Source organism: Pygoscelis adeliae, unplaced genomic scaffold (genome assembly GCF_000699105.1).
Source record: "Pygoscelis adeliae isolate BGI_AS28 unplaced genomic scaffold, ASM69910v1 Scaffold4, whole genome shotgun sequence".
NCBI classification, from domain to species: domain Eukaryota; kingdom Metazoa; phylum Chordata; class Aves; order Sphenisciformes; family Spheniscidae; genus Pygoscelis; species Pygoscelis adeliae.
In genome coordinates, this window is record NW_008824986.1 from 7725812 (window position 1) to 7748599 (window position 22788).

The 22788-nt window shown below is 40.6% G+C and overlaps 1 protein-coding gene across 1 annotated transcript in view; it reads left to right on the forward strand.

Moving 5' to 3' along the window:
- EBF3 (early B-cell factor 3) overlaps nucleotides 1–11349 on the forward strand; it is a 149539-nt gene extending 138190 nt beyond the window's left edge. Inside the window, exons 14-16 of the mRNA XM_009326010.1 lie at nucleotides 1165–1353; nucleotides 1766–1963; nucleotides 8628–11349. Of these exons, the coding sequence (XP_009324285.1) occupies nucleotides 1165–1353; nucleotides 1766–1963; nucleotides 8628–8659 (419 nt within the window). The 3' untranslated portion in view covers nucleotides 8660–11349. The remainder of the gene's footprint in view (nucleotides 1–1164; nucleotides 1354–1765; nucleotides 1964–8627) is intronic.
- The last annotated feature ends 11439 nt before the right edge of the window (nucleotides 11350–22788 follow it).

Below are 22788 nucleotides of genomic sequence, written 5' to 3' on the forward strand. Positions count from 1 at the left end.
GTTGTTGACTGCTTTTGGCCAGTGCCTATTAATACAAGCTGATGTCACTGCTGCGTTCTACCTCTTTTTCTCCCCATAGTCATATGTCTGATCGTGTAATGAAATGCCGTCTTTAACTTTCTCATAATATTTAATTCTTCCTGTTCTTTCATTTACTGTTATCATAAAGAATCTCCAGTGGAAAAAAAAATTGGCAAAGTGTAGAAAGCTCTTTATTATTCACAGTAAATATACAACGTGTATTTTTTTATAAAATAATTATGTCTAGGTATCTCCACCTGGTTTTGGAATATTTACACAGATAAATCTAATTTGATGTCTGTGATTTTAAAATACTTTGTTTATAGGCATGTGTGACATATATGTACTAATAAAAGTAATAGTTGATTTAATTTACCTGTTGTAATTGAAAATGCATGTAGCATATTGCATTTAAAATTAATTTTGATACTAATGAAAGGAGGGAAACAGGTTTATTAGATATGTTCAAACCCATATTTTTTGCTTGTAACGTAATTATTAAATTGATTGCTCAGATAGGAACAAATTGGTGTTTAAAATCCTGATTCTGCTATGTTTCCTCTTCTAAAAAGATTGTCTTTTAATGCACTTCCAAGCTAATAAGCCTTATAAAATTCTGTACTTGATCTTGAATTACTTTTCACCGATGGCTACACCTTACGAAAGTACGAGCTTGTTGTTAGTATAAAAATATCAATCATAAAACGAAGACCCCAAAACAGCCTTTTAAAGTAAATCACTGCAACAAAAAAGTTTTTCTTGTCAGCTCTGGCATTTGAAGGTCTGGAGAGGCTGAAAGTTCATTCAGTGTGTTGGTACAAAGCGGGACTCGAGCCTGTTGATAATTGCTCCTAAAGACAAACGTGAAGGCACCTGACACAGCTGGATCGAAGAGAGCTTTTGTTGGCTGTCTGTGCTAAGAGGAGAGACAACATAGAGTGCTCGCAGATGATTTAAGTAGGGTTGGCGTGATAAGGTTATCTCAAACTGCAAGAGTTGATAGGGCAGTAAGAGACAACTTAGAGCAAAGCTGTGCAATCAATTAAAACTGTGTAATATATGCTGCATGAGGAAACCCCCCAGCCCTAAGTCTATATTATAAAATAACATTATTTTTTTGGGGTGGGGGGGTTTCTAACACAGTAGGTTACAGTCGCAACACAAGCAGTGTTTCCCCGCGAGGATATGTTCCCAGCAGTACTCCTCAGCAGTCCAATTACAACACAGTCAGCAATAGCATGAATGGATATGGCAATGCCGGCATGCCCAATCTAGGTGTACCAGGTTCCCCTGGATTTCTTAATGGCTCCTCAGCTAACTCTCCTTATGGCAGTAAGTGTCTATTTTTGGTAACACATCATCATATAGATTCATATTTACTACAAAATCAAATACTTGCATTGTTTTGATTTCCTATATTGTGAGCTACTGGATAAAAGGAGGGGTGACTCTGGAGGCTGGACGAAAAAATGAATATAATAAATTGATCTGTTTGTGCCATAATACAATCTCAGATAGAAAAAAAAAAATGTGACTGCACAATTTGTAACAAAAGTCCAACACAAAAGAGTTTGCCTGTTATCCAGAGAGTGGCCAAGCCAAGGCATTTCATTTTTTTTTTTTATATATATTTTTTATATATATATATATATTTATTTTAAGAGGCAAGGCCCTATCACTCTCTTTTTCCATGTTTGCCGTGAAAACCTCAATCTGAGTCCTGATTATTTTTGCTTTATTGCAGTAGTGCCGTCAAGCCCTACCATGGCAGCCTCTTCGGTCACCCTCCCTTCAAACTGTAGCAGTACACACGGCATTTTCTCATTCTCACCTGCCAATGTCATCTCTGCAGTGAAACAAAAGAGCGCCTTTGCTCCTGTTGTCAGGCCCCAAGCCTCTCCTCCACCATCTTGCACCAGTGCAAATGGAAATGGACTTCAAGGTGAGCTGGATCTCTCTCAATTTTCTGTGTATTGCTTTTTTGGTGCATACACTCAAGCCTTGATCGTTTATTTCGGAGAAAGGTACCTCACTATATTTTTGGGTTTCTGGTGCTCTCATAGTGAATGCAAAAGCAGGAGAAGAAATAGGGTAGCACGAATGGTATGCTAAGATTTTAAGCAAATCTTAGTACACTTTTAATACTTGCATTAGAGAAAACTGGTTGTTTTTCTGGCATTTTCCCTTAGGAGTTTGTGCCTTAAATTTTAAAGTAAGACTGTATCCCTGAATGCGTCTCGGAGGTTTTGTGTACTTCTTGGCGTTTATAAGTTTTCTGAACACATTTCTATGGATGTTTAAAACCAGCAGCACTCCAGCATAATGTGGTGAGATTTCCTCATTTTACATATGATGCAATAGTTATTTGAAAGTAAATCAAATTAGTGTGAATCAGGTTAAGCTCTTACTCAGTGCACTAACCTTCCCTTGGACTAGCTAGCTGCTTGTGCAGTGAGTTAGTTTGCATGCTTTGTTGGTCCCAACTCACTCTCTTACTGTGGTGTTAGAGTGGATACTTCCCTAAATGAACAACTAAATATTTTAATTAAGGCAGGCAATTTTAAGCTTCTGCATTTCTTCAATCTGTGTGATTTTGTGTGGGTAGTGTAATGAACAATTTATAAATCAGTTGCAGAATTCCCATGGTCATCTGCTGGTAGTGGGACAGGAGGCATTATGATACAGCGTATGTTTGGTGGAGAAATAAAAATATGAACAAAGAAGATTTCCTTTGTACAGCATATCTTAACTTTTAGAAGATAATATTGTCAGATGCATTAGAATCATTTAAAAGGTTTGTTTGCCTCCAATTTACAAATCACAAGCCTCGTTGCACAGTGCAGTAAATTGAAGGACTTCAAATCCCATGCGAATCAGAAAGGCTTGCAGACACTCTTACCCTGGAGGTCATCACTCCTCTTGACTTTCTTTAGGTAAGATGTAGGTAGTGCAGTATTATTTATTCTTTGTATTGCCATGATATCCATAATGTGATGAACTCTCACAGGCAAACAGATGAAGACAGATATTTTGATTTGCCCAAACTAATTCTGGACACCTGCATTTTGTGCTATATCTAGCTTAAGGCACTTTGGAGAGACAATCCCACAGAACTGCCTGTCCATGAAAAATCCAGGCCATTTGAGACCAGGATCTCAAAATGGATGTCCCTGTACCTTGTTAATAACTTCTTGGCCCAAACAAGCATCTGAGAGCTTATTATGCACTCAGGTCAATGAAAGGCTGAGGATCCAGCTACGCAAATCTTATTGTAGGATGAATGTTAAAGAAAAGGATAATTAGATTAACAATTTCTGTCATTACATATGTCTTTAGTGGAAGCTTTACTATGTTAACTGTAAGTAGAAAACTATACCAGGTATAAGCAATATTCTTAGAAAAGATTATCCATTCATAAAATAATCCAGTGTCCTACTTTCCTCTTCTTATAAAAATACACTAGTATAAGAAGTAAGTACTGAAATAAATAAATAAAATAAAATAAAATAAAATAAAACAAAACAAAAAAATGAAATGAAATGAAATGTGGTAACACATGGCTTAGATCTGAACAGCTATTCTGTAGCTAGTCTGTAGCAGATATGTATGTGTATATTCTTATTAACTTGTTGATACTGCTTTACTCTGAAAAATAAAATTATTTAAAGATCTAAATTAAAATTATCCAAATTTCTGTAATTTTAGTATGTAAATAAAGGACTTCCCATCAGATGTTCAAGGTTTCAGGTGTTTAAGAGATCTAGATTCCTGCAAAGTGGGGTTTTCAGAACTGGGCAGGCTAAATGCCCAATTCCCAGCAAACACCAAGCACCCAGTCTCCCTTGGCACCTCCCCAAACCCCCAGTAACCACAGGTCTTCATCCTCAGGTACAAAATGCCTGGTAGACGACTTCAGATCAACCAACACTGATTTTGTTGAATAGGTCGTGAAGTTAGCTCTTAGGCTAAGGCCCAACCCTGCTCTGGACTAAGCTTCTTCCGGGCCCAGACAGCCCACTGAAGGCTTAAAGGTCCCTTCAACCCCTGATTTTAGGATGCTGCAATCCAAGCAGCAGTCCTGGTGTCATCCCTCACGAAGTCCAGCATCCCGTGGGTATTACAAAAGCTCTAGGTTAGGTGTCCCTGAGACCTGCGCTGCTGCCCCACCAGGCTGTCCCTACCCCACTGAGCACTCAAAACTTGTGAAACACGGAGGTATCCAGATGTAGCGATGTTCAGAAACTTCGGGTTTTGATTCAGCAGCCAAACTGAAAAGGAATAGAAGTGTTGGGGGAAAAAAAATTGTCATGTTTTCCTCACCCAGCTGAAGCAGCTAAACTGAATCATTTTGTGTTGAGCAAAATGACCCAGAGAAATACCAAGAATGTCTTTCTGGTCTGGTAATTAGAGCACTGAGTTCCAGGGTTGTGACAAAAAGTTGAATTATTTATGCAAACTAACATGGCACCATGAGGTGATGCTCTGTATCGTGAGAGTTAGGGTACTGTAGTGAAAGGCAAAATATGGGGGTTCAGGTCCCCTTGGGCTGAGGAGAAAATCAAATTGCATCTGGCATATCCTTGGTGAGTTCCTTTATCATCACAGCAGAGAGGCACCATCATTTTTTCCAACCAAAGCTATTGAGTTAATTCAAACTGAACTCATGAAAGGCTTTGGGATGACAGTACTTCACCCAGCTGTCCTCACAGATCTCAACCAGTGCCTTGAACTGAATTGCAGCCAGAATTGAGTGGCAAGATGGGGATGAATTTGTCATATGCTTCCTTCATGAGACGTCATAAAGAAAAGCCAGCAATGCAGGAGATACTTATTTACCCTGCATTTTACCTGTACAGTTATTTAGGGGGGTTCTGCTTCCTCCTTCCTATTTTCTTAGTCATTTGTTGTCATTGAGCCCTTTTTAAAGTTTAATTAGTTGCTTTCTGAACGCTGTACAAGCAGCTCGAGAGTTTTCTGATCAGCACATTTTTTACATTAAATTATGGAATTCAAGAGCTGCAGTCCAACTCAGCTGAAGTTTTTCAGTGATCTTCAAGTACAGAGCCTCGTCATACAGCAGGATGTGAATGAGCTGAGTGACAGCTGAGGAGCCTGCACTGTTAGGAATGGTCACATACATTTAGTCAAGCCAAGATAGAAGCAAGAGCTCATGGTCACTGTCATTGTATCTAAGGTAAATCCTGCAGTCTATGAATCTGGATAAAGAAGGGATGACGTGCTCTTTTAATCACAGGGCAGGATATCCTTTCTCTTGTTGCTTGTTATGTTACCTTTCCCCACATAAGCTCTGTTCTGAAATAAAAGCCCGTTGGATAGTTTTCAGGGAAGCTGGTTGACCCCGCTATGGCAAGGCATCGCACACCAACACGATGGGGCCGGGCAGCCCAGTTTTCCCTATAAAGGTTTGTTAGCACTGTGCAGAGGCAGAGGCAGGTGAAAGTATGGCAAAACCTGACATGTAACAGCCCTGCAGACACAGGTAGTCCTTTTACAGGGATCTGGGGGTTAATTGCACTGATCCTTGCTGCGTAAACCACTGTAGGATTTGCCTGTGTGTGGAAAAAAAGCTGTTCTTGGTACATCTAAGACGGTGAGAAAGCAGGAGCATAACTATGGAGCTCCATTTGGACCTCAGATGGAGAGTTTTGTCTTGTAACATAGTATAAAGCAGAGGTAGAGCTGCTCTACCTTCTGGATTGTGGTACCATCACCCTAACCATCAGGACTACCTAAGCCCACCACACTAGAAGCAAGATCTTGCTGCTAGTAAGCATGCCCCAAAAAGCCACTCTGCATTTTAGGACTTACTGCTCAAGAGTGAACATGGAGAGGCCTATAGCCAATAAGGGGATCCACTTTTTTCTAAAGAGATCCAGGACAGAGGTTAAGAAGAAAAGAAAAAGAGTAAAAAAGAAGACAATCTGGGGAAATCTCGGAAAGGTCAGCATGCAGGCAATGCCAGGCAGAGCTAACATGTAGTCTTCTTCCTTGCTGCATTCGTATGCCACCCCTGTCAGCTGCGCATCCATCCTCAGCCAACTGATACCCTCATTAGGGTCAAAACTCGGAAGCAGCAGCTCGCAGAGGAGATACCCCTCTCTCTGTTGTCCCGTGGGTATGACTCACTCCTGTAAGTCTACAAAAAAGGGCCTTTGGACCGTATCCAAAAAGCCACAATCTTGTTAACTCTGTATGACTTCCATTGCGTAGTCTATGATCAGAAAGTTAAGTACTTACACATTTTTTTTAAGAGCAGGATGCAAGCGTATGGGTTCCTTAGGGCAGAGGGCCTTTTACTGTTTAAAACAATGGACATTTAAGGTATAAAATAATTTTTTTAGTGAGAAAGTTCTGGCTTGCTGCAAAGTTTGAAGTACAATATGTGTTCAAAATTTGGTTTTCAATTGTAATTTACTTTTTATAGATTGTGAAAGATATTGCTCTCTGCTTATGACTGTAATGCAGAGCAAAAGGTTCTCTATATTCTTTTAAATTGTATCCTGCTTAATTTTCCGGTCTTCCCCTGGATGAAACTATTAAAGTTATTATTACAAAACTAGCCACCCCATTTTTCTTTAAGAAGGCATTTGGTATCAATTTGCACAGCAGGAAACGTAGTGCAGAAATTCACAATTGTCAAAGGTTGCTACTAAAATAAATAGTGAAATAAATGTCTGGAGCACCAATTTTGCACCCCCCTTCTCATTGTGCCACAGATAGAATTCAACAAATATGGCTAAATCTCTTAAATTAAAGAATTCAGACTTTTTTTCCCCAGAAAAGTATGTAGCAGACAACCTAGATTTTCACACAGCAGAAACCAAACGCGAGATTACGATAAACGTGTGATCAAGATGTGCAGGGTATTAGTACCAAATAATGATGTGCCATTTATTAAGGTATTTGTGCACGCAACCTCTGGAAGAAAAATCTGGACTTTTTTTTCTGCTAAGTTATTCTTTCAAGAAGCAAATGTCCAGATCAGTCCTGGACTTTTGCACTTTGCTTAGCATGCTGGCAGAGCATGTTTCGTGCTGGCTCCGAGACATAGCCTTTAGGTCTCACCATCACCTGGACATAGAGCGTGATGACAGATCACTGCTCAACCTGAACCCAAAAAGATGGGAAGACCCTATATTTTGGGTTGACCTGTGGTGATCTTGATGGCTAGGGCAGCTGAGGGTTGTATTGCAGCATAGCAGCACCTCAAAATGAGCTCCCGTGTACCCCAGTTCAGGTGCACCCTAGGAACCAAATCTCTCTGGGGCTGCCTGACGTGGTGCCAGGCTTCCAGATTTAGTGGAAACATGATACGGAAACTAAATGTTTTGGGTAGAGAGGGTCTCTGCCAATATATGCGCTATTCTCCAGTTAAGTTTGGTAACTTCGGTTGCTGTTTAGGTTTAAAATACGTCATATTATAAACCATGCAAAATTATAACTGCCATTTTAATTTTTACATATTTGATATGTCTAATCGGGGGAAAAAAAGTACCAGAGTTAGAAAACTTTAACCTGTTTCAAGAGCATCACTTGAGATGTGTTTTGGAGAGATATATTCCCACACAAGTCCTTTGCATCAGCTTGCACAGCTGCCTACGGCGCCTGCTGGACCACAACTGCTCGGGGCTCTCGTCGCAGCCGTTGGAGCAATTCTGGTCTTGCAGACTGCGCTACTGGCTGCTGTAGGAGGCTATGTTACGTATGAAATGTGTATGTACCCAGCTTTTCCAAACCGTAAAGCTGTAACAGCGAATCCGAAATAAATTAATATTGTTGAAATTAATGAACTGAGAAATTGAAGTTCACATCACTACACGAACAGATTTATTAATATCTGTTGTACATAAATTAATGAGAAATATCATTATGGCAAAAATTAAACAACACTAAAATTAAAGACTGCCTAAATTATGTTTCTACCAAAGAGTTAACCAGGAAAAAAGCAGTAGTTGTTGGCATCTCAGTCTTTATCTGTTATAAAAAAAGGAGATGGCTGGTCAGGGATATTAATCTCGTGCCTTTTTATGGCGCTTGGTCTCCAGAGTTGAGAGCAGGTGTAGGGTACTTGGCTTTGGTCTTTGAGAATCCTTGGCTTGCTCAGCCCGGCTGTTATCATAAAGTACAATCATGGAAATGGAGGTTTTCAGTCCAGGTACCAGGCCTGGGCATGAAGCGGTGGTTGGTGGGGTTCCCGCTGCGGGGACGTCCCCGAGTGATGCCTGACATGACGAGGAGCGACCGTGGTGTTCCTCAGCTGTCAGGAGCCTGGCCCCCGCCTCGCTCTTAGCCCTGCACTGGGAGAGATGCCGCGCGCGCGGGAGTCGGGATGCTCTGCGCACAAAAACCCGCTCAGAGCCTCCTTCCACAACGTGAAGCCCTTGTGGAGTGTTTCGCTGGGAGAAGCACGTGTCCGTGGTCCCTTGGTCAGAGGATGCTGTGGTGCAGCGTGGAGGAGCCTGGGTCTGCAACCGCCCGCCCTGTCCCGCTCCCGGCCAGTGCCGAGCATCGCGGTCGCTTTGAACCAGATGTGCCTTACACAAGCGTGCTAATAACGGCTGATTTTTCTTCTCTTTTTCTTTTAGCTATGTCTGGGCTTGTAGTCCCGCCAATGTAAAGTCACTTTTGTTTACCTACCGTAGCACCAAGCTTCAGAGGATGGGCTTAGGGGACAAGTTTAGTATATTAAGACATGCTGATGGAAACAGTATCTTCACACAGAATCAGCAACAAATCGAAATGCTACAAAAAAAAAAAAAAAGACTTTGTTTAAAGATTTTATTTAAACTATTAAGAATCTACATGCAAACAGCCTACTTCTTCATGAACAATTCCATTTTATTGACTGAATTTTTCTCATATTTTCACATTTCTCAGTCCTGAAGAATAAGGAAAAATCGACGCCTATTTTGTATAAAGTTTCTGATTACGTCTTGGCTATGTCTAGTACTTGCTATGTGTTGGGAGAAACTTTGTGGATGCACCATTTTGATTATCATGAAACACTGATGAAAAATGCCTCCGAACATTTTTCTGTACTCATAACTAGATTCACAATGGTTGTGTATCTCTATAATGTGAAATATTTTTTTGTGGTGGAAAAAAGGGGGCCAAGGAGGTTATGAGCCATCAAACTGGAAAAAAAAAGGATGAATATATGATTAGAAAAACAAAAGCCGGGGCGCGGGGGCGGGCGCGGGAGGGTTTATCATTGCTTAACTTCATCTTAATGAAATGGAACTTTGTAACTTATTGTAGTTAGAAATTGTAACTTTGATATTGAATTCTCTTGCCTTCAACAAGCACACTGACAGAGAAAAAAATTGCTACTGTCTGTTGGTAAAAAAAAATATACTTCCACTGCTAGAGCTTCCTGTTAAGCAAGTGTGATCTGCAACATTTTTTCAACTTTTGCTAGCACTGTATACTATTGCATTCTTAGGCTACTGTGAAGTCTATGTTTCTTGTACCAGAAAATTGTCCTTTTGACTTCTAGATCCTTCTTCCCTAATGTGTTTTGTATGTGGTTATAAAATTGTAGACTTTTGTGATTTTGCCAAAGTTGTAGCTAAATATTTATACACTTGTCTTGAATTTTTTTCAGATCCACTTAAATATTTAGAAAAGCAAATTTTATTCCTTATGAAGCCTATAAGGAGTAAAATAGTCTTATTCATTGCAACACTTTCTTTCACATAAACACTTGCAGTCACTAAGGGAATTTATTTTGTAACATATCAACTATAAATATTGTATTTATCTTTGAAATTTTGTATATTGCTTTTCATCATTTTTTTTTCTTGTATGTATTGGTTTTTGTCATGGCCTGGTATTGTGATGCTGAGAATAGCATTAAGCCAAGAACTGTTGCCTTCATGTTTTTCTTTTAAATAAATTAGTGTCCGTACATTTCATTTGTACTTCATAAAGTTGCTATTATTTAGACTTTCCATCCTTTTTTTTTTTATTTTTGAGGAAAAGTCAAATTCATTGTTTATTTTTATATTATTTTTAAGTTATCAGAACAAATAATTTTGAAAAAAAAGTTGTTTGTTGTATAGTCAAATCAAAATTGTGCCACATGGCTGTAATGAATACTAGTAGAATATGTGCATGTGATACAGCCACAAAAAAGATGACTCTATTTTGTGGTTGCATTTCTGTTTTTTTTCTTTTGTTTTCTTTTTCTTTTTTTTTTTTTTTTTTTAAAGATTGTAAAAAGTCTTTTTAGCTGCCACCCATGACTTTGCCACATAGCTGAACTGTGTTTACTGGAAAAATTCAGAGGCCTAAAGTTTAAAATAAATTCACTTCTGATGTTTTGATTAAAATGTTTGCCACATTAACTTCTCTGATGCCTTAAAAGTGAACTTCTTTGAAGAACTTTTGTGCTATTTTATCACAGGCTTACACCACAATTGTTAGTCACTACTTCATTTGGATTATTTCTGGTGTAAAAAAAAAAAAAAAAAGCACAAACCTGGTGTACAACTATATCACTCCTTTATGTGTCTATTTTCTGCTGCACTCTGCATTCTCCCGAACCCTGCACTGTTTAAAAAAGATAAAGGTTTCATGTGAAATCAGGATCATACATAATTTTTAAATGTTTGGGGTTTGTTTATTTAGGTTTATTGGTTTTTTTATGGAACTTTTTGTAACAGACCCGTAGATGACTGTACTTTTTAAACTGGAATGACCTCCATCGTATATCGTGGCTGTTAGTACCAAATCCATAGAGACAAATGTGGAGTTTTTTTTACTTTGCACTAAATAGGTTGCAAACGCAGCACTGCAAAACATGTTGCAAACTGCAGCAGAATTAAATTTTTAACCAAAAAGGAGGGATTTTTTTTTTTTTTTTTTCTGGGCAAAAATGCACATTTTAGCAAAGCATTTATTAAAGGGTTTAAAAGAACGTTACAGCGTATCACAGCTGATAAATGCCACGCGCATTTCCTTTGTGATAGCGAATAAGGCTTAGCTAAGTGGAAAAGCCTGAGAAGTCACTTTGGAACTGAATTGCCTCCGTTATATTTTGTCTAAGTAAGGTTTTGCTCTAAAGAAGAGGTCACGTGTACATGTTAAGAAAGTTTGCAAGTTTCTTCATAAATGCAATCTGTTTGTGTTTTAGATTACTTAGTCAATGCACTCATTGCTTCATTGTCTCCAGACGGAAAGCTTCACTAAATGGTAGATTTTACTGTTAAAGACCCTACAATAAGATTGTTTTATCTGTACATTTTTTCATATATTTAACTGTATAAAAAAATGTTCATTTTACACAATATTTAATTAAAGTATTTCTTGTCTGTGAATTTCATTTTTAGTAATTTTATCTGGTTTGATTATTAAAAAAGTGACTAAACACAAAACAAAAAAATGCAACACTGGGGGTGTCATTTCTAAATATCAGAATTCAAAGTTATGTCTTGGTTAAGAAAAAGCACAATCCTTGACGTGGGCTTTCAGTGCCCCAGGATAGCCAGCCCAGGCAGCCCCCGAGAAGGATGACGAGGGAGGAGACCTCTGCTCCGCAGCCTGGCAATGACGTGTTGCTCAGCCTTGGTGAAGTATGTAACCAAAACTGTGCCTTAGACACTCTTTTTGTAAAGTGAAGGTAACAGTAGAGTATTTTTTTTTTCTATTTTAATATGATATTGTAAAAGTCTGTAAACAGGAAAAGTTATTTTAAACACAGCACAACCCAAATTTTCCATGCAGCGGTTTGACACCGAAGGTCGATGTACTCGTCTTTTAAATGCTGATAAGGAAGCAAATGCTTTTGCTAATTATAATACCGAACAAAAATATTTCATCCTCTGGACTGTAGTACGTGCAATGTACATATAATGTACTCGAACTATAAATATACCGAGGTGGGCACGACTCAGCCTCCTAGTCGGAGGGTGGGTTTGTGGGAGACAGTTACGATGCGAAGCCTGAAGTACAGGTCTGAGTTCCCTACCCCAGATGCCAAGTGTGTGCCCACAGCGTTGTGTGACCACAGGCACCAGAAAAAGGGTATTTGTACCGCAGTATGGGTCTGGCTGCATGCACAGCAGGCAGAGCAGCACAAGTGCCTATCCCGGCAAAGCAGGGGAGTTCGTTATGTGCGGTTTATTCTGTCATTACCAGAGGGCTGCTGGCAACTTCGAGAGGGCACTGAGAAACTCCGAGCTCCGAAGTAAATGTATGTACTTGTGTATGTGTATATACTGCCAAATGACATGCCATATGCCTGAGTCTCTCCTTTGTCGCCCCGTGTTTCAGCAGTTAAGTGATGGAGTGTGATGAGAAGGTGCAGCTTACTGTAGTCACAATTTACGAAGACAGAAAAATGGGATATTTAAGTATGTTTCCTTTCTTCTCCAGTAGTTCCATATTTTTTTTGTTTGATAAAAACAGATGTTAAAAATATAGAGCACTTTGGATTATGATGATGATGATGATGATGATGATGATGCATGTTTCATTGTTCCACTTTGAGTATGTATCTGTGTATCATGTTTAAACAACGGCATAATCAGATGCATCCCACTAAAAAATAAGATGGTTTGTAGGGATGAAAATCTGCATGATGCCTACTGGCACTTTTCCTTTTAGGTTGATTTCAAAGGTTTGAATAATGAGCATCGAAATGGTCCATCTAACTTCCAATGCAAAGAAAATACAAAAGAAGAAAACCCATACATTTTGTGCTAGGAATGACAAGTCCTAGAGCAATCCACCACCTACGACACATCCCTACCTGTAACTGGGTAATAGCCCTGGCGAGAAAATATGTTGTGTCAGCCTATAGCGAGTTTAGACATAGGAAGATGATAAAAATTCCTTAATCAAAATGAAGGAATAGAGTCTCTAAAAGTATATGCCAATTATTACAAGAGCAGCTTTTTAAAGTCTTTCAAGCTTTTAAAGATTATTCAAAGCACTTGAAATAGGCTTCAATCTAATGCCTCATTTCATTGCATTAAACAGCCTAGTTAATAAAGAATCAATATATTCAAAGGGCAAGGTTATCTTTTGTCTATAAGGGGTGGTGTCATTCTGAACCTTTTATAGTTCAAATGCTGAAAAAGACCTCATGAAATCCATACTCATCAAGTGGGTCAACTAGAGCAATAAAGAGGCCTCTGAAAGAATGGCTGCACTCCTTTAAAACAACTATAAGTCTTATCTTCCCACATAGTGCTCGCCAGGCTCCACCAGAAAATGTCAATTTCTCATCAAGACAAGAGGCCCAACGATAATTTTTTTCTAGAGAATACACACAATTAGGAGAATGCAGAAAGGCCCCATCAGTGATTTGTAGCTTATTATGTCACCAGCAAGCTGCGATCCACTGCTAAGCAGATAATAAGGGCTGTTGATAACTAAAGTGTCAATATGCCAAAGAACGATTTTTGAATGTGAGCCCTTGTGCTTTTTTTCCCCTCCTTGTGCAGATCGCGGGGCCGATAACAGTGCATCTGCCAACCGACACCGCCTGTTGGACCTCACAATTAATGCCGCGAATAAATAGCACAAAAGAGTTTAGATTCTTTATACTCTTTGAGACAATTCCCTGTTTTACCCTTCAAGGAGTTCTTTTATGTTCGAATAAGGTTGCTTTTAATGAAATTTAAACTCATCAGAGGAAATCAAAACCCTCAAATCAGATTACAAATTGATTTTTTTTGGTCACTTGTCATTATACAATGTACTGCCCTAAGTTTTACAGGAAAAGGAAGAGAAAGCACGCGGTTGGGAGTCAGAGTATGCAATCTCTACAAAAGCATACGAAGGAGGAACGTTCCTAAAGTCCAACAAGTAATAAAATGTTTTAAAAAGTTGGTGTGTATCATTTAAAAAGTGATCATTATCTTTACTTGGATACGTCATAAAATACTAAAGTTTTAAATAAAATGAACTAGACTGGAACTTTAAATTGTATTAATTAAATAATTAAACCCCAGATATCTCTTTTTCTCATATATAATGCTAAATTTAATTGTTACATACAAAAAATCATACTTCTCAGCATTCAGGTCAAAATTAACTGATGGAAGATTTGAGACCTTCAGGTCTGGTACCCACTGGTGACCTTGCTAGTGCAGTTTGGCCAGCTGAAATACGATGCTAGCGATAGAGGCTATATAGTCGTGATTTTTTTGATTTCTTACACATTCAAATAAAGTAACAGTTGTACTGTAATGGTTTTGTTTCCTCTTTATTGACTTTGTACTAGTACTGAAAGGGCATCGTGAAAAAAAGGGTGCAGTTAATTGGTCACAAAACGGTACATTTTTGGTGCCCACAAAGTTTTTAGAGGATTTCAGTTGTTATGTGACTCTTTTTTTGCATTTACCTTGAGATAAATTAAACTGTTTGAGAAACAACTTCGCAACAAAAGGCAGCAACTACCCCCAGAACAGATCAAGTAGGGGTGGCGAGGGTGCAAGGAAATTATCTGAAAGCTACTCTGCTCCAGCCAGGCAAAAATGACATATTGCTTATTGCGTAAAATCTAAAAAAGAAAAATCCAACTAAAAAATAGGAAACTGGGGCTGGAATTGGTCTGGGTAATATGGCCAACAAACTTTAAAGTTGCTCTGTATCTACGATGAAACATAGGCTGGAGGCATCAAGGGGAAGACGGAGAGAAGAAAGGAGAAAGATGTGGAAAAAAAAAACTGTACAATGAAACCCAATAAAGTTGTATTTAATGATATCTGTCTTTGCACTGTGGAATTCTGTTGTGGGAGCAAGTGCTCAGAGACGGCTTTGCCTCTGCGGTGACTCAGTGCCAGCGGGCAGCGCTGTGCTGCAGTGGAGGTGCAGGGTGCTGGAGCTGGGGGCAACACACTGCACCTCAGGGCTGTTTTCCTGGGCGGTTTGGGCTCCGGCCATCACAGCTCAGATCCACAGGTCAGTCCTTGCCAGGTGAAGGACAGCAGTGGGACATGGAGTCACCTCCCAAGCCAGCCTCAGCGCGCTGTGGCACCGGTGACTCCAGCTGGTGGGGTGGGAGGTGCTGGATCACCACAGAGGTTTGCCAAAGGGGTCCCTGTGTACTGGTTCTGCTGCAATCACCACTTTCCTCCATACTACAGCTTGAGTCCCTAGATTTAAAAAAAAAAGAAAAGAAAGAAATAATTGCTGTGGGCTTTGCTCCACAGGCACAGAAGTACTTTGAAACTGTAATAAGTAGAAATAATAATAATAAACAACCTCTAATAACCATCTCACAAGGCTATTTGGGCAGACCAAGTGTAGCAGATGAAAAAAGGAAAATAAAAGTTGAGGAAGGTAGGAGCCACGCCATGGGAGTGGAAAATCATTCCACGGTGCTTCTTCATCTTTCTGGTTTACCAATGTGTCTCATCTTAGGGCAAGTCATGAATCCAACAAACACTGCAATATCCAAAGTATCTCTAAAAGGACTTCCAAGATTTCTCCCCAACTACCCCGTCACTTACTTCATCCCTTAAGACACAGCCTGGACAAATTAGCAAAGGCCGAGCAGTGGGTAGGGACCAGCCAGAGGCTCTGATGGACCAAGGGCTGAAGCCAGGTCCATGGGTGAGGACTATCGACTGCTGTGTCTCTACAAATCACCTGAGCCATGTGACTCAGCAGGTTAAAGGCAGAAAGGGGTGGGCACGGCAACAGTAGGGGCCCAAAACAAAGTGACTTCATAGATTTAGACACTTATTTAAACAAATAAATTCTCTGTGTGAGGAAAACACTGAGCATAAATTAATGTGGAACAAAATTTTCCAAAATGTACCCACAGCATGTAGCGTGGCCTAAAATGGGAACAGCAACTGGGTACATCTTTGGATAAATGCTAGAACAAGACCGTGGGGGCACGGTGTGTCACAGCATGCCCGTGCTATGCAGGCAGAGCAGCTTTGAACGGGCTTAGGGCTTCTCTCCTTCCTGGAAATCAGTGAAACGGAAGTCATAGGTGCTTTGTAAAATAAAGAATTCCTAGTTACCACCTTTCTTTTCAAGTTTTAAGGAAGCTGAAGAGGCACCAATGCTGAAACAAAACCTAGAAGGTCCATACAGCCAATGTCCTGCTCCTGCTGAGGAGGACGAGGAACTTGGTGGTGGAAGAGCTGTAATAAAACCTGTGTCCTCCCGTGTCGAAGATCTTGAAGACAAGTGACTGGATACAAAAATCATTGGTTAAATGACCTGAGGGGAGTAGGAAAGGAAGAAAGTCTGCAGAAAAGGGTAAAACAGAGTTATCAAGAGAACTGGTGTTAGGGCACAGACCTAAAGTTTGTTCTACATCAGAAAACAGGATGGGGTGGAGGAAGTGCAGTGGGGTTGAGTCTTGAGTGCTGTCTGGAAGGAGGCCACAACAGCTCCTTCTCCCCACAGCATCACGGTTTGTCTCAACACTATCCCGTAATATAACTCATCACTACTCAGCCACACCATGGTAGTATCAGTGATAAGCGCTTGCAGAAACAATAGAATGTCTTTTTTTATTGAATGAGGAGGGAGAAAAATAGAAGAAACTTACTATTGAACTTTTTAGAAGTTAAATCGACTGACAAAATCTTCATAAAACACTGATGTCAGATAAAAATGGTTTGTGTTTTCTTGCAAGGACAGAGGTCTTCAACCATTGATCAGCGTCTGTGTTTCTCATTCAGTTCTGCTTTATTTTTGGTCCACAGTGCCACGTCTGTTTTGATGCTTTTGCCACGTTGCATCCCAAATCAGGCTAAGCTGCCAAAAGGCTGTGTTGCTGCCTGGATGCCATTTCGTGGGATGGTTCCTGTTGGCTTTATGTTTCCGTTGAGTGAGAAGTCAAGGCTGTTACCATAGGCCAGCAAACCAAGCAGTGACAGCTAGAAGCAGGAGCTACTATTCTCTTCTTCTGTGAGAGAAAGGAGCCGGATCCCAGGTAGGATGGAGAGAGGAGCCTGGCAGAGACATGCCTTACCCTCTCTCCATGCTGTATTTGTTTCTGCCAACACATACGCCGTGGTTTGCGGTGGGTGTCATGTGTAGTCAGTATGGATGGGAGACTCTTAAGAGGCTGCTGTGCAGGAGCCTTTCAGAAAGTCCTACCGTTTATCAAAACATAAAAAGAAAAGAACATTGTTTTTCATGGGGGAAGTACTCATAATCCTTTTAGTTTTCAGCTCTAGACCAGTATTTACTGGCTCAAGCCTGCTGAAATAATATTGCAGACTCACTGCCTTACAGAGGTCTGAGCCAAGCCCTCCTTGCCCACCCTAGTCTCTGCTCCAGAGCTGCACATCCCCAGCCAGGGACTTGCTTAGACTCTTCAGCAGCTCAGCCCTGAGGAGGGAACCTGTCCTGAGCATAGGGAAAATACAGACTGACAGCAGCATTTTTAAGAGACAAATGGTGTCCTGAAAAACCCTCTTTATGGTATTACACATAAAGATGTCCAAAATGCTCTGCTTTCAATAGTTGTAAAATGCCATGACCAAGAAACTGGAATGGCTCAAAAAGTAATAAATATGTAGTAGAGCAATTAGCTACACATTTACATTACTGATGTAAATGCAGAAATCTGCAATAAACCATTTTAAATTTTTTTTTTTTTTAATTACCCTGGCAAGCAGTTAACAGAAGCAGATCATCTGCTCATGCTCTCCAGGTGCTGCCCTCCAATACTATGGAAATAATCCGTGGGAGCATTATCAGGAAGACAGTTTTTTCTCCCAAGCCATGCGATGGGGAGGGTGGTGCCCTTTGAATGGCCTCATCTGCCGTGAGTCCATACAGAAGATGATGGGCTTTCAGACCGGTTTGCCAGAGCAAGGGCAAGGACTTGGCAGTTTCGTGCTATAGGGACACCATGGTTTGAGTCAAAGATAGGAAAATAGAGATTTTTTTTGTTTCTATGCTGAAATTTTCTGTTCTTAATGGAAGCCGACATAAATAATTCTGGTTTCTGTGAACTGCCTGTAATTTGCACTCCTAGAGTAAGTTCAAATACAAGCGACAGCAGAAAGAGCCGGTTTGGATGCTAAAATAAACATTTCAGCAGTCACAACTGGACGTCCTCCGGGTCAAATTTTCACTGTTTTCTCTCTTCACTTTCAATTTTGTCTTTACCTTAATAAAAAAAAAATCTTGTCCTACATTCTTCTGACATCATGATCAAAAGAGAAAACCTTTTCATTGTCAGACCCTAATGGCTATTCTGCCCCACATCTTTAATGTGAAGATTAAATATTTATGAGTTGCAAGGCTATAATACCCCCTAACCAGGAAAGCTTTGGTGCTGGTGAGCCAGGACAAGGCCAGGGTGAGCTGCCTCAGTGGTGATCTGAGGCAGGGGGATACTGGTAGGGACTGAGACCTGCAGATACAGACCACTGCACACGTGGGTGATTTGTGCCCCTCTGTCTTCATACCAGATGAATAAAATTGATAAAATACACTAACTGCAGAAATAAGGTAGTTCTGAGATAGTCTTACACCGATTAACAATCCCACCGCACCACTGGCACCCGCCACCAAAGGGCGATTACAGGTGGGTGTGGCTCGGGCGAGGCGCAGGGACCCACCACGGGCTGAGGTTGGCATTGCACCCATCAGTTTGGAACAACACAGTGGGATGCCATAGGGAAGGAGACCAAGGCCACTTATAACTTAGGTAAATAGATCAGATTAAATGCAAAACAATCTTAGGTTGAAGATACTTTCTGAGAGTGTTTCAAAGTGGTTGAGATCTCCGAGCCGGCAGAAGCCACCAGCTCAGCACCTGGAGTCAGAGCCTGCTGCAGTGATAAACTTGGTGACAGCAATTTCAGCAACAGCAGAGAGGGTGGGTTGTTTTGTTTTTTTTTTTTCATTTCAATGTATTCAGCTGGTTCAGGTCAATGACTAATTCACTCAAAACTGAAAACATGATTGGGATTTGGAAGAGCAGAAAATGTGTTTTCCTCTCCCTATCTATGAATAAAAAATAGATTTGAAAGGATAAGATCTGCTGGGTTTAGTACCGTGAAGGACGTGATGATCAGAAGCAATCTATTCCATTTTTTGACTATAGATAATATCTCCTTTGCATATTAAATTTATTAACATAATTTATTAATTTCGGGTGCAGAACATGTGTAGAGAAACACGCTCCTTTCTTTTGCATCCAGCACTATTTTGGTAGGTCTATTTAGCTGATGAAATTAATGCTGTTCTCACCACAGTGTTCCTGAACTCTTATTTCCATCCAAAAAGAACTTGACAACTCATATAATAAAAAAGAAACGCAACATTCAGCATTTTCATCCATATAAAGGTATAAAACACGTAATCAGATTATGAAATATAATTGCATACATGAATTTAAATAGATGAAATAATGCTGGGTAGCTCCCTGATTAGCCAAAGGAAGTGCATATTCAGTAAAACCCCTAGATTTGAACAATAATAGTTACAATTTGTTGATAATGAGACTAATCTCTCCTTAGGAGAATAAGCAGACATTCTGGGGGGAAAAAAAAAAAGATAGATCAGACAGCACGTTTTCCCTCATTTTTAGTGGAAATCATATTTGAAAGCCATCCTGAATGGGTTTTGGATTGAATTTTCTTCAAATTTTGAGAGAAACGGACTTGTAGTTTTTTAAAAAAATATTTTTTGTCTTCCTGGTAAAGTTTTGGGTTTCTTTTTTTTTTCCTTTTTCTTTTTTCCTCTCTTTTTCTCCCTTGTCATCTCCCTGACGTGGGAGTTCGGGCCGGGAGCCCGGGGCAGAGGTGGTGAGCGGCCGGATGCTGGGGGAGCAGCGGGAGGAGGAGGCTGCAAATCTGAATGTATTCAGAAATAAAGTTATCCTACGAGCCTCAGCCTTTTGGCTTTTCCTCTCCTTTCACAGAAATCCACCCTTCTTTTTCTTTTGCTTGACCCATATCTGCCTTAATTGGGATTTAGCAATTACACTCCTTACGCTACTTATTAAAAACGCTTTGCGTATATCTGCTTTCCCAGCAGACCCCTCCTGTTGCCTCTCCCTGTTGCTGGCTCCATTGTTTGATCTGGCAGTGAATATGGAAACAATAAAATTTGGGATCAATACAGCCATTTCCAGCAGTCCCTCTGGGGAGGAGCCAGGGCTCTCCCAAAGTTGCTGTAGGAAAAAGCAACGTTGGCCAACTTTTTCCTGCAATGGGGGTACCTCTTTCAGTAATCCTTTTCCAGTACCAGGTGATGTAAAGGACATCTAATATTGTCCTTCTTTACTATACATACACATGTGCAAGCATGTGCGTGCTGCAACCTGCAGTAACTTATCTAACGTTGCTTTTTTTTTTCCCTCTTAGCTCCACCTTTAAAAAAATTTCCAACTTTCTGGTGGTTGTGTTGCACTAAAGCAGAGCACGGCTGCTTGGTGCCACTGCCAGGATGGTTCAGTTTCAGCCTGGGCTGGTGAGGCAGCAGCTCTCTAAAATGACACTGGCTGGTCTCCTGAAATTCTGCTTTTTAGGCTGCATTTTGCTGTCTTGCTGAAGCTAACCTGCACCTACAACAGCCTGGCCTTTATTTGCAGCAAAAGCCTGAGACCAAGCACTCTCCCTGGCTGATCGCAGGAGCATCCGGAGCATCGCATTGCCGAAGGGAAGCAGATGACGTTTGATGTTTTGACCAAGGCAAATCCACTCAACTTCCACCACCCTCTGCCCACAGTCCCCACTCAGCAGCACACAGCTCAGCCTGGGCTAACGTGCCACGGTGGGGGATAACTCAATCCAGGCCGGGCTTGGTTGTTTGAAATATGTGAAGTGGGTCATGCAAAGCCGCCTCAGATACCGCCACAGCAAGGTACAGGCACGGCAATTAGTAAAATCAAGGTGTATTTCCTAGATCATGCAGCTGGGGGCATTTTGCAACTCATTTTGCTGGAGAAAAACTTGTTATTTAATTGCCTTTGCTGCTGCTGGATCAGATTCAAAATGAGTGGGAATATCAAGTCCTGCCAGATATATTCAATCATATTACTGTTTTTTTCCCTGAATGGATTCGATGTGCCAGTAAGCAGTGAAGCAGTTAAATATGGACATGTGAATGCCAGCAGTGCTGTGATTTCAAAGTTAACACCCCACTAAGATGAATGAGGAAAACATACGTCTCCCTCGACGTTTCCCTCTGTCCCTGCGATGAGTTTAAGGGGAAGATAATTCATGACGGTTTGGCCAATTGCTAGAAGTATGATATTTTCTATTCATTCTGATAAACCAAGAATAACAACTTATGCAGCTCCAAAATAAATAAATAATAATAAAAGAGACTGCTAAAATTTAGAATTACGGGTGAGGCGAGGCCAAGCCTTGCAACGCTGCGAGAGGCTGGAGCTGGTGAGGACGGTGGAGATGGGGCACAGTGGTGCCATCACACCAACCCTGTCCCCACCAGAGGGGATGGGGCATTTCCAGCCGCCGCATCCTCATGTCCAAGTAAAACTGGGTGGAGAAGGGAAAAAAGATATGTCTAAATGAGTCCAATACTGATTATTAAGTTCCTAAGAGGCAATCTAATTTAGCTATATAAAATCATGAAAGGGAAAGAATTAATTGATACTAATGAGTTATATGAGATAGCATCATAATTAATTCCTAAATAGAAAGAGGACATAGGCTGGAGCGAGGGGGGGAAATAAGACTGGCCTATATATCGTAATAGATTACAGAGGGTATTTGAAATGAGAAACAAACTGCCAAAGTCAGAGTGGGAGAGAGTTATGAAATCTTTGCCAACGCAAATAAAAGCCTTTTCCACATCGCCCTGACAATACGGAAAGCTGGGAAGCTCATGTGCCACTTTGCGGGTGAGCTCTCCCAGGGCTGCCGGGGACCACGTCCCACCACCACAGGTGCAAATGTTTACACTGGGGACGCCCTGGCCCAACCTGTCTGTCAGGGAGCACAAACACAAGACACTTTGGTTGTTGCTGAGGTAACTACACAGATTTGATTTGATTTCTTTTTTTTTCCCCCTAAATAACATTGCTGAGTAAATCAGTGCATAATTCCACGGCAACTTTGTGGTGCGTTACAGCTCCGATATTGATGCAGCAACTTAGACATAGAGTTTGGACGTGACACTTGGAGCAAAGTTGTTTTTTTCTACTCCATTTTGGACCTACTTACTCCTTTGGTGCATAAATCACAGGTGACCATTCATGTGCTGGAGGACAAAAAGCTTTGATGAATCAGAGAAACAAGAAATTATATAGGGAAAGGGCATCCTCTTTTTGGAAATCCCATAAAATCTTCATCACATGTTGATTCCACTTGCACAAATACAAATCAGAGACCTCTGTAGCCTTCTTCCTGAAAATTGACAGTAAAAGTCTTGTTCAATTTTTGTCCCCCATTTTAGGTTTAGTTTTAAAACAAATTCAGTTTGCAGAAATGATATTTCAGTTACCTTACTGCATGGTGAAGCCCGAAGTACGCACATTTACCAATGCTGGTCACTTTTTTAGAGGGGAAATCATGGATAACTATTTGGAAATTAATAGTTGTGCTCACTGAGAGAAGAAAATGGTTAATAGCCAGTGCTCCTGGTTAATAACATTTCTAAGGGCATTTTATAAAAAGGCAGCTTGACACAAGCTTGTTTACAGTGAGGCAGGACATACTGAGCATCTTCTTCTGGAAACAGGAGAAGCATCAAGCATCGATGTCCTCCTCACATGAACCAGCACAATTACTAAATACCTGCACATAGTGGGGAAACTGAGATACAGCTTGTGCCATTGAAGCAGCA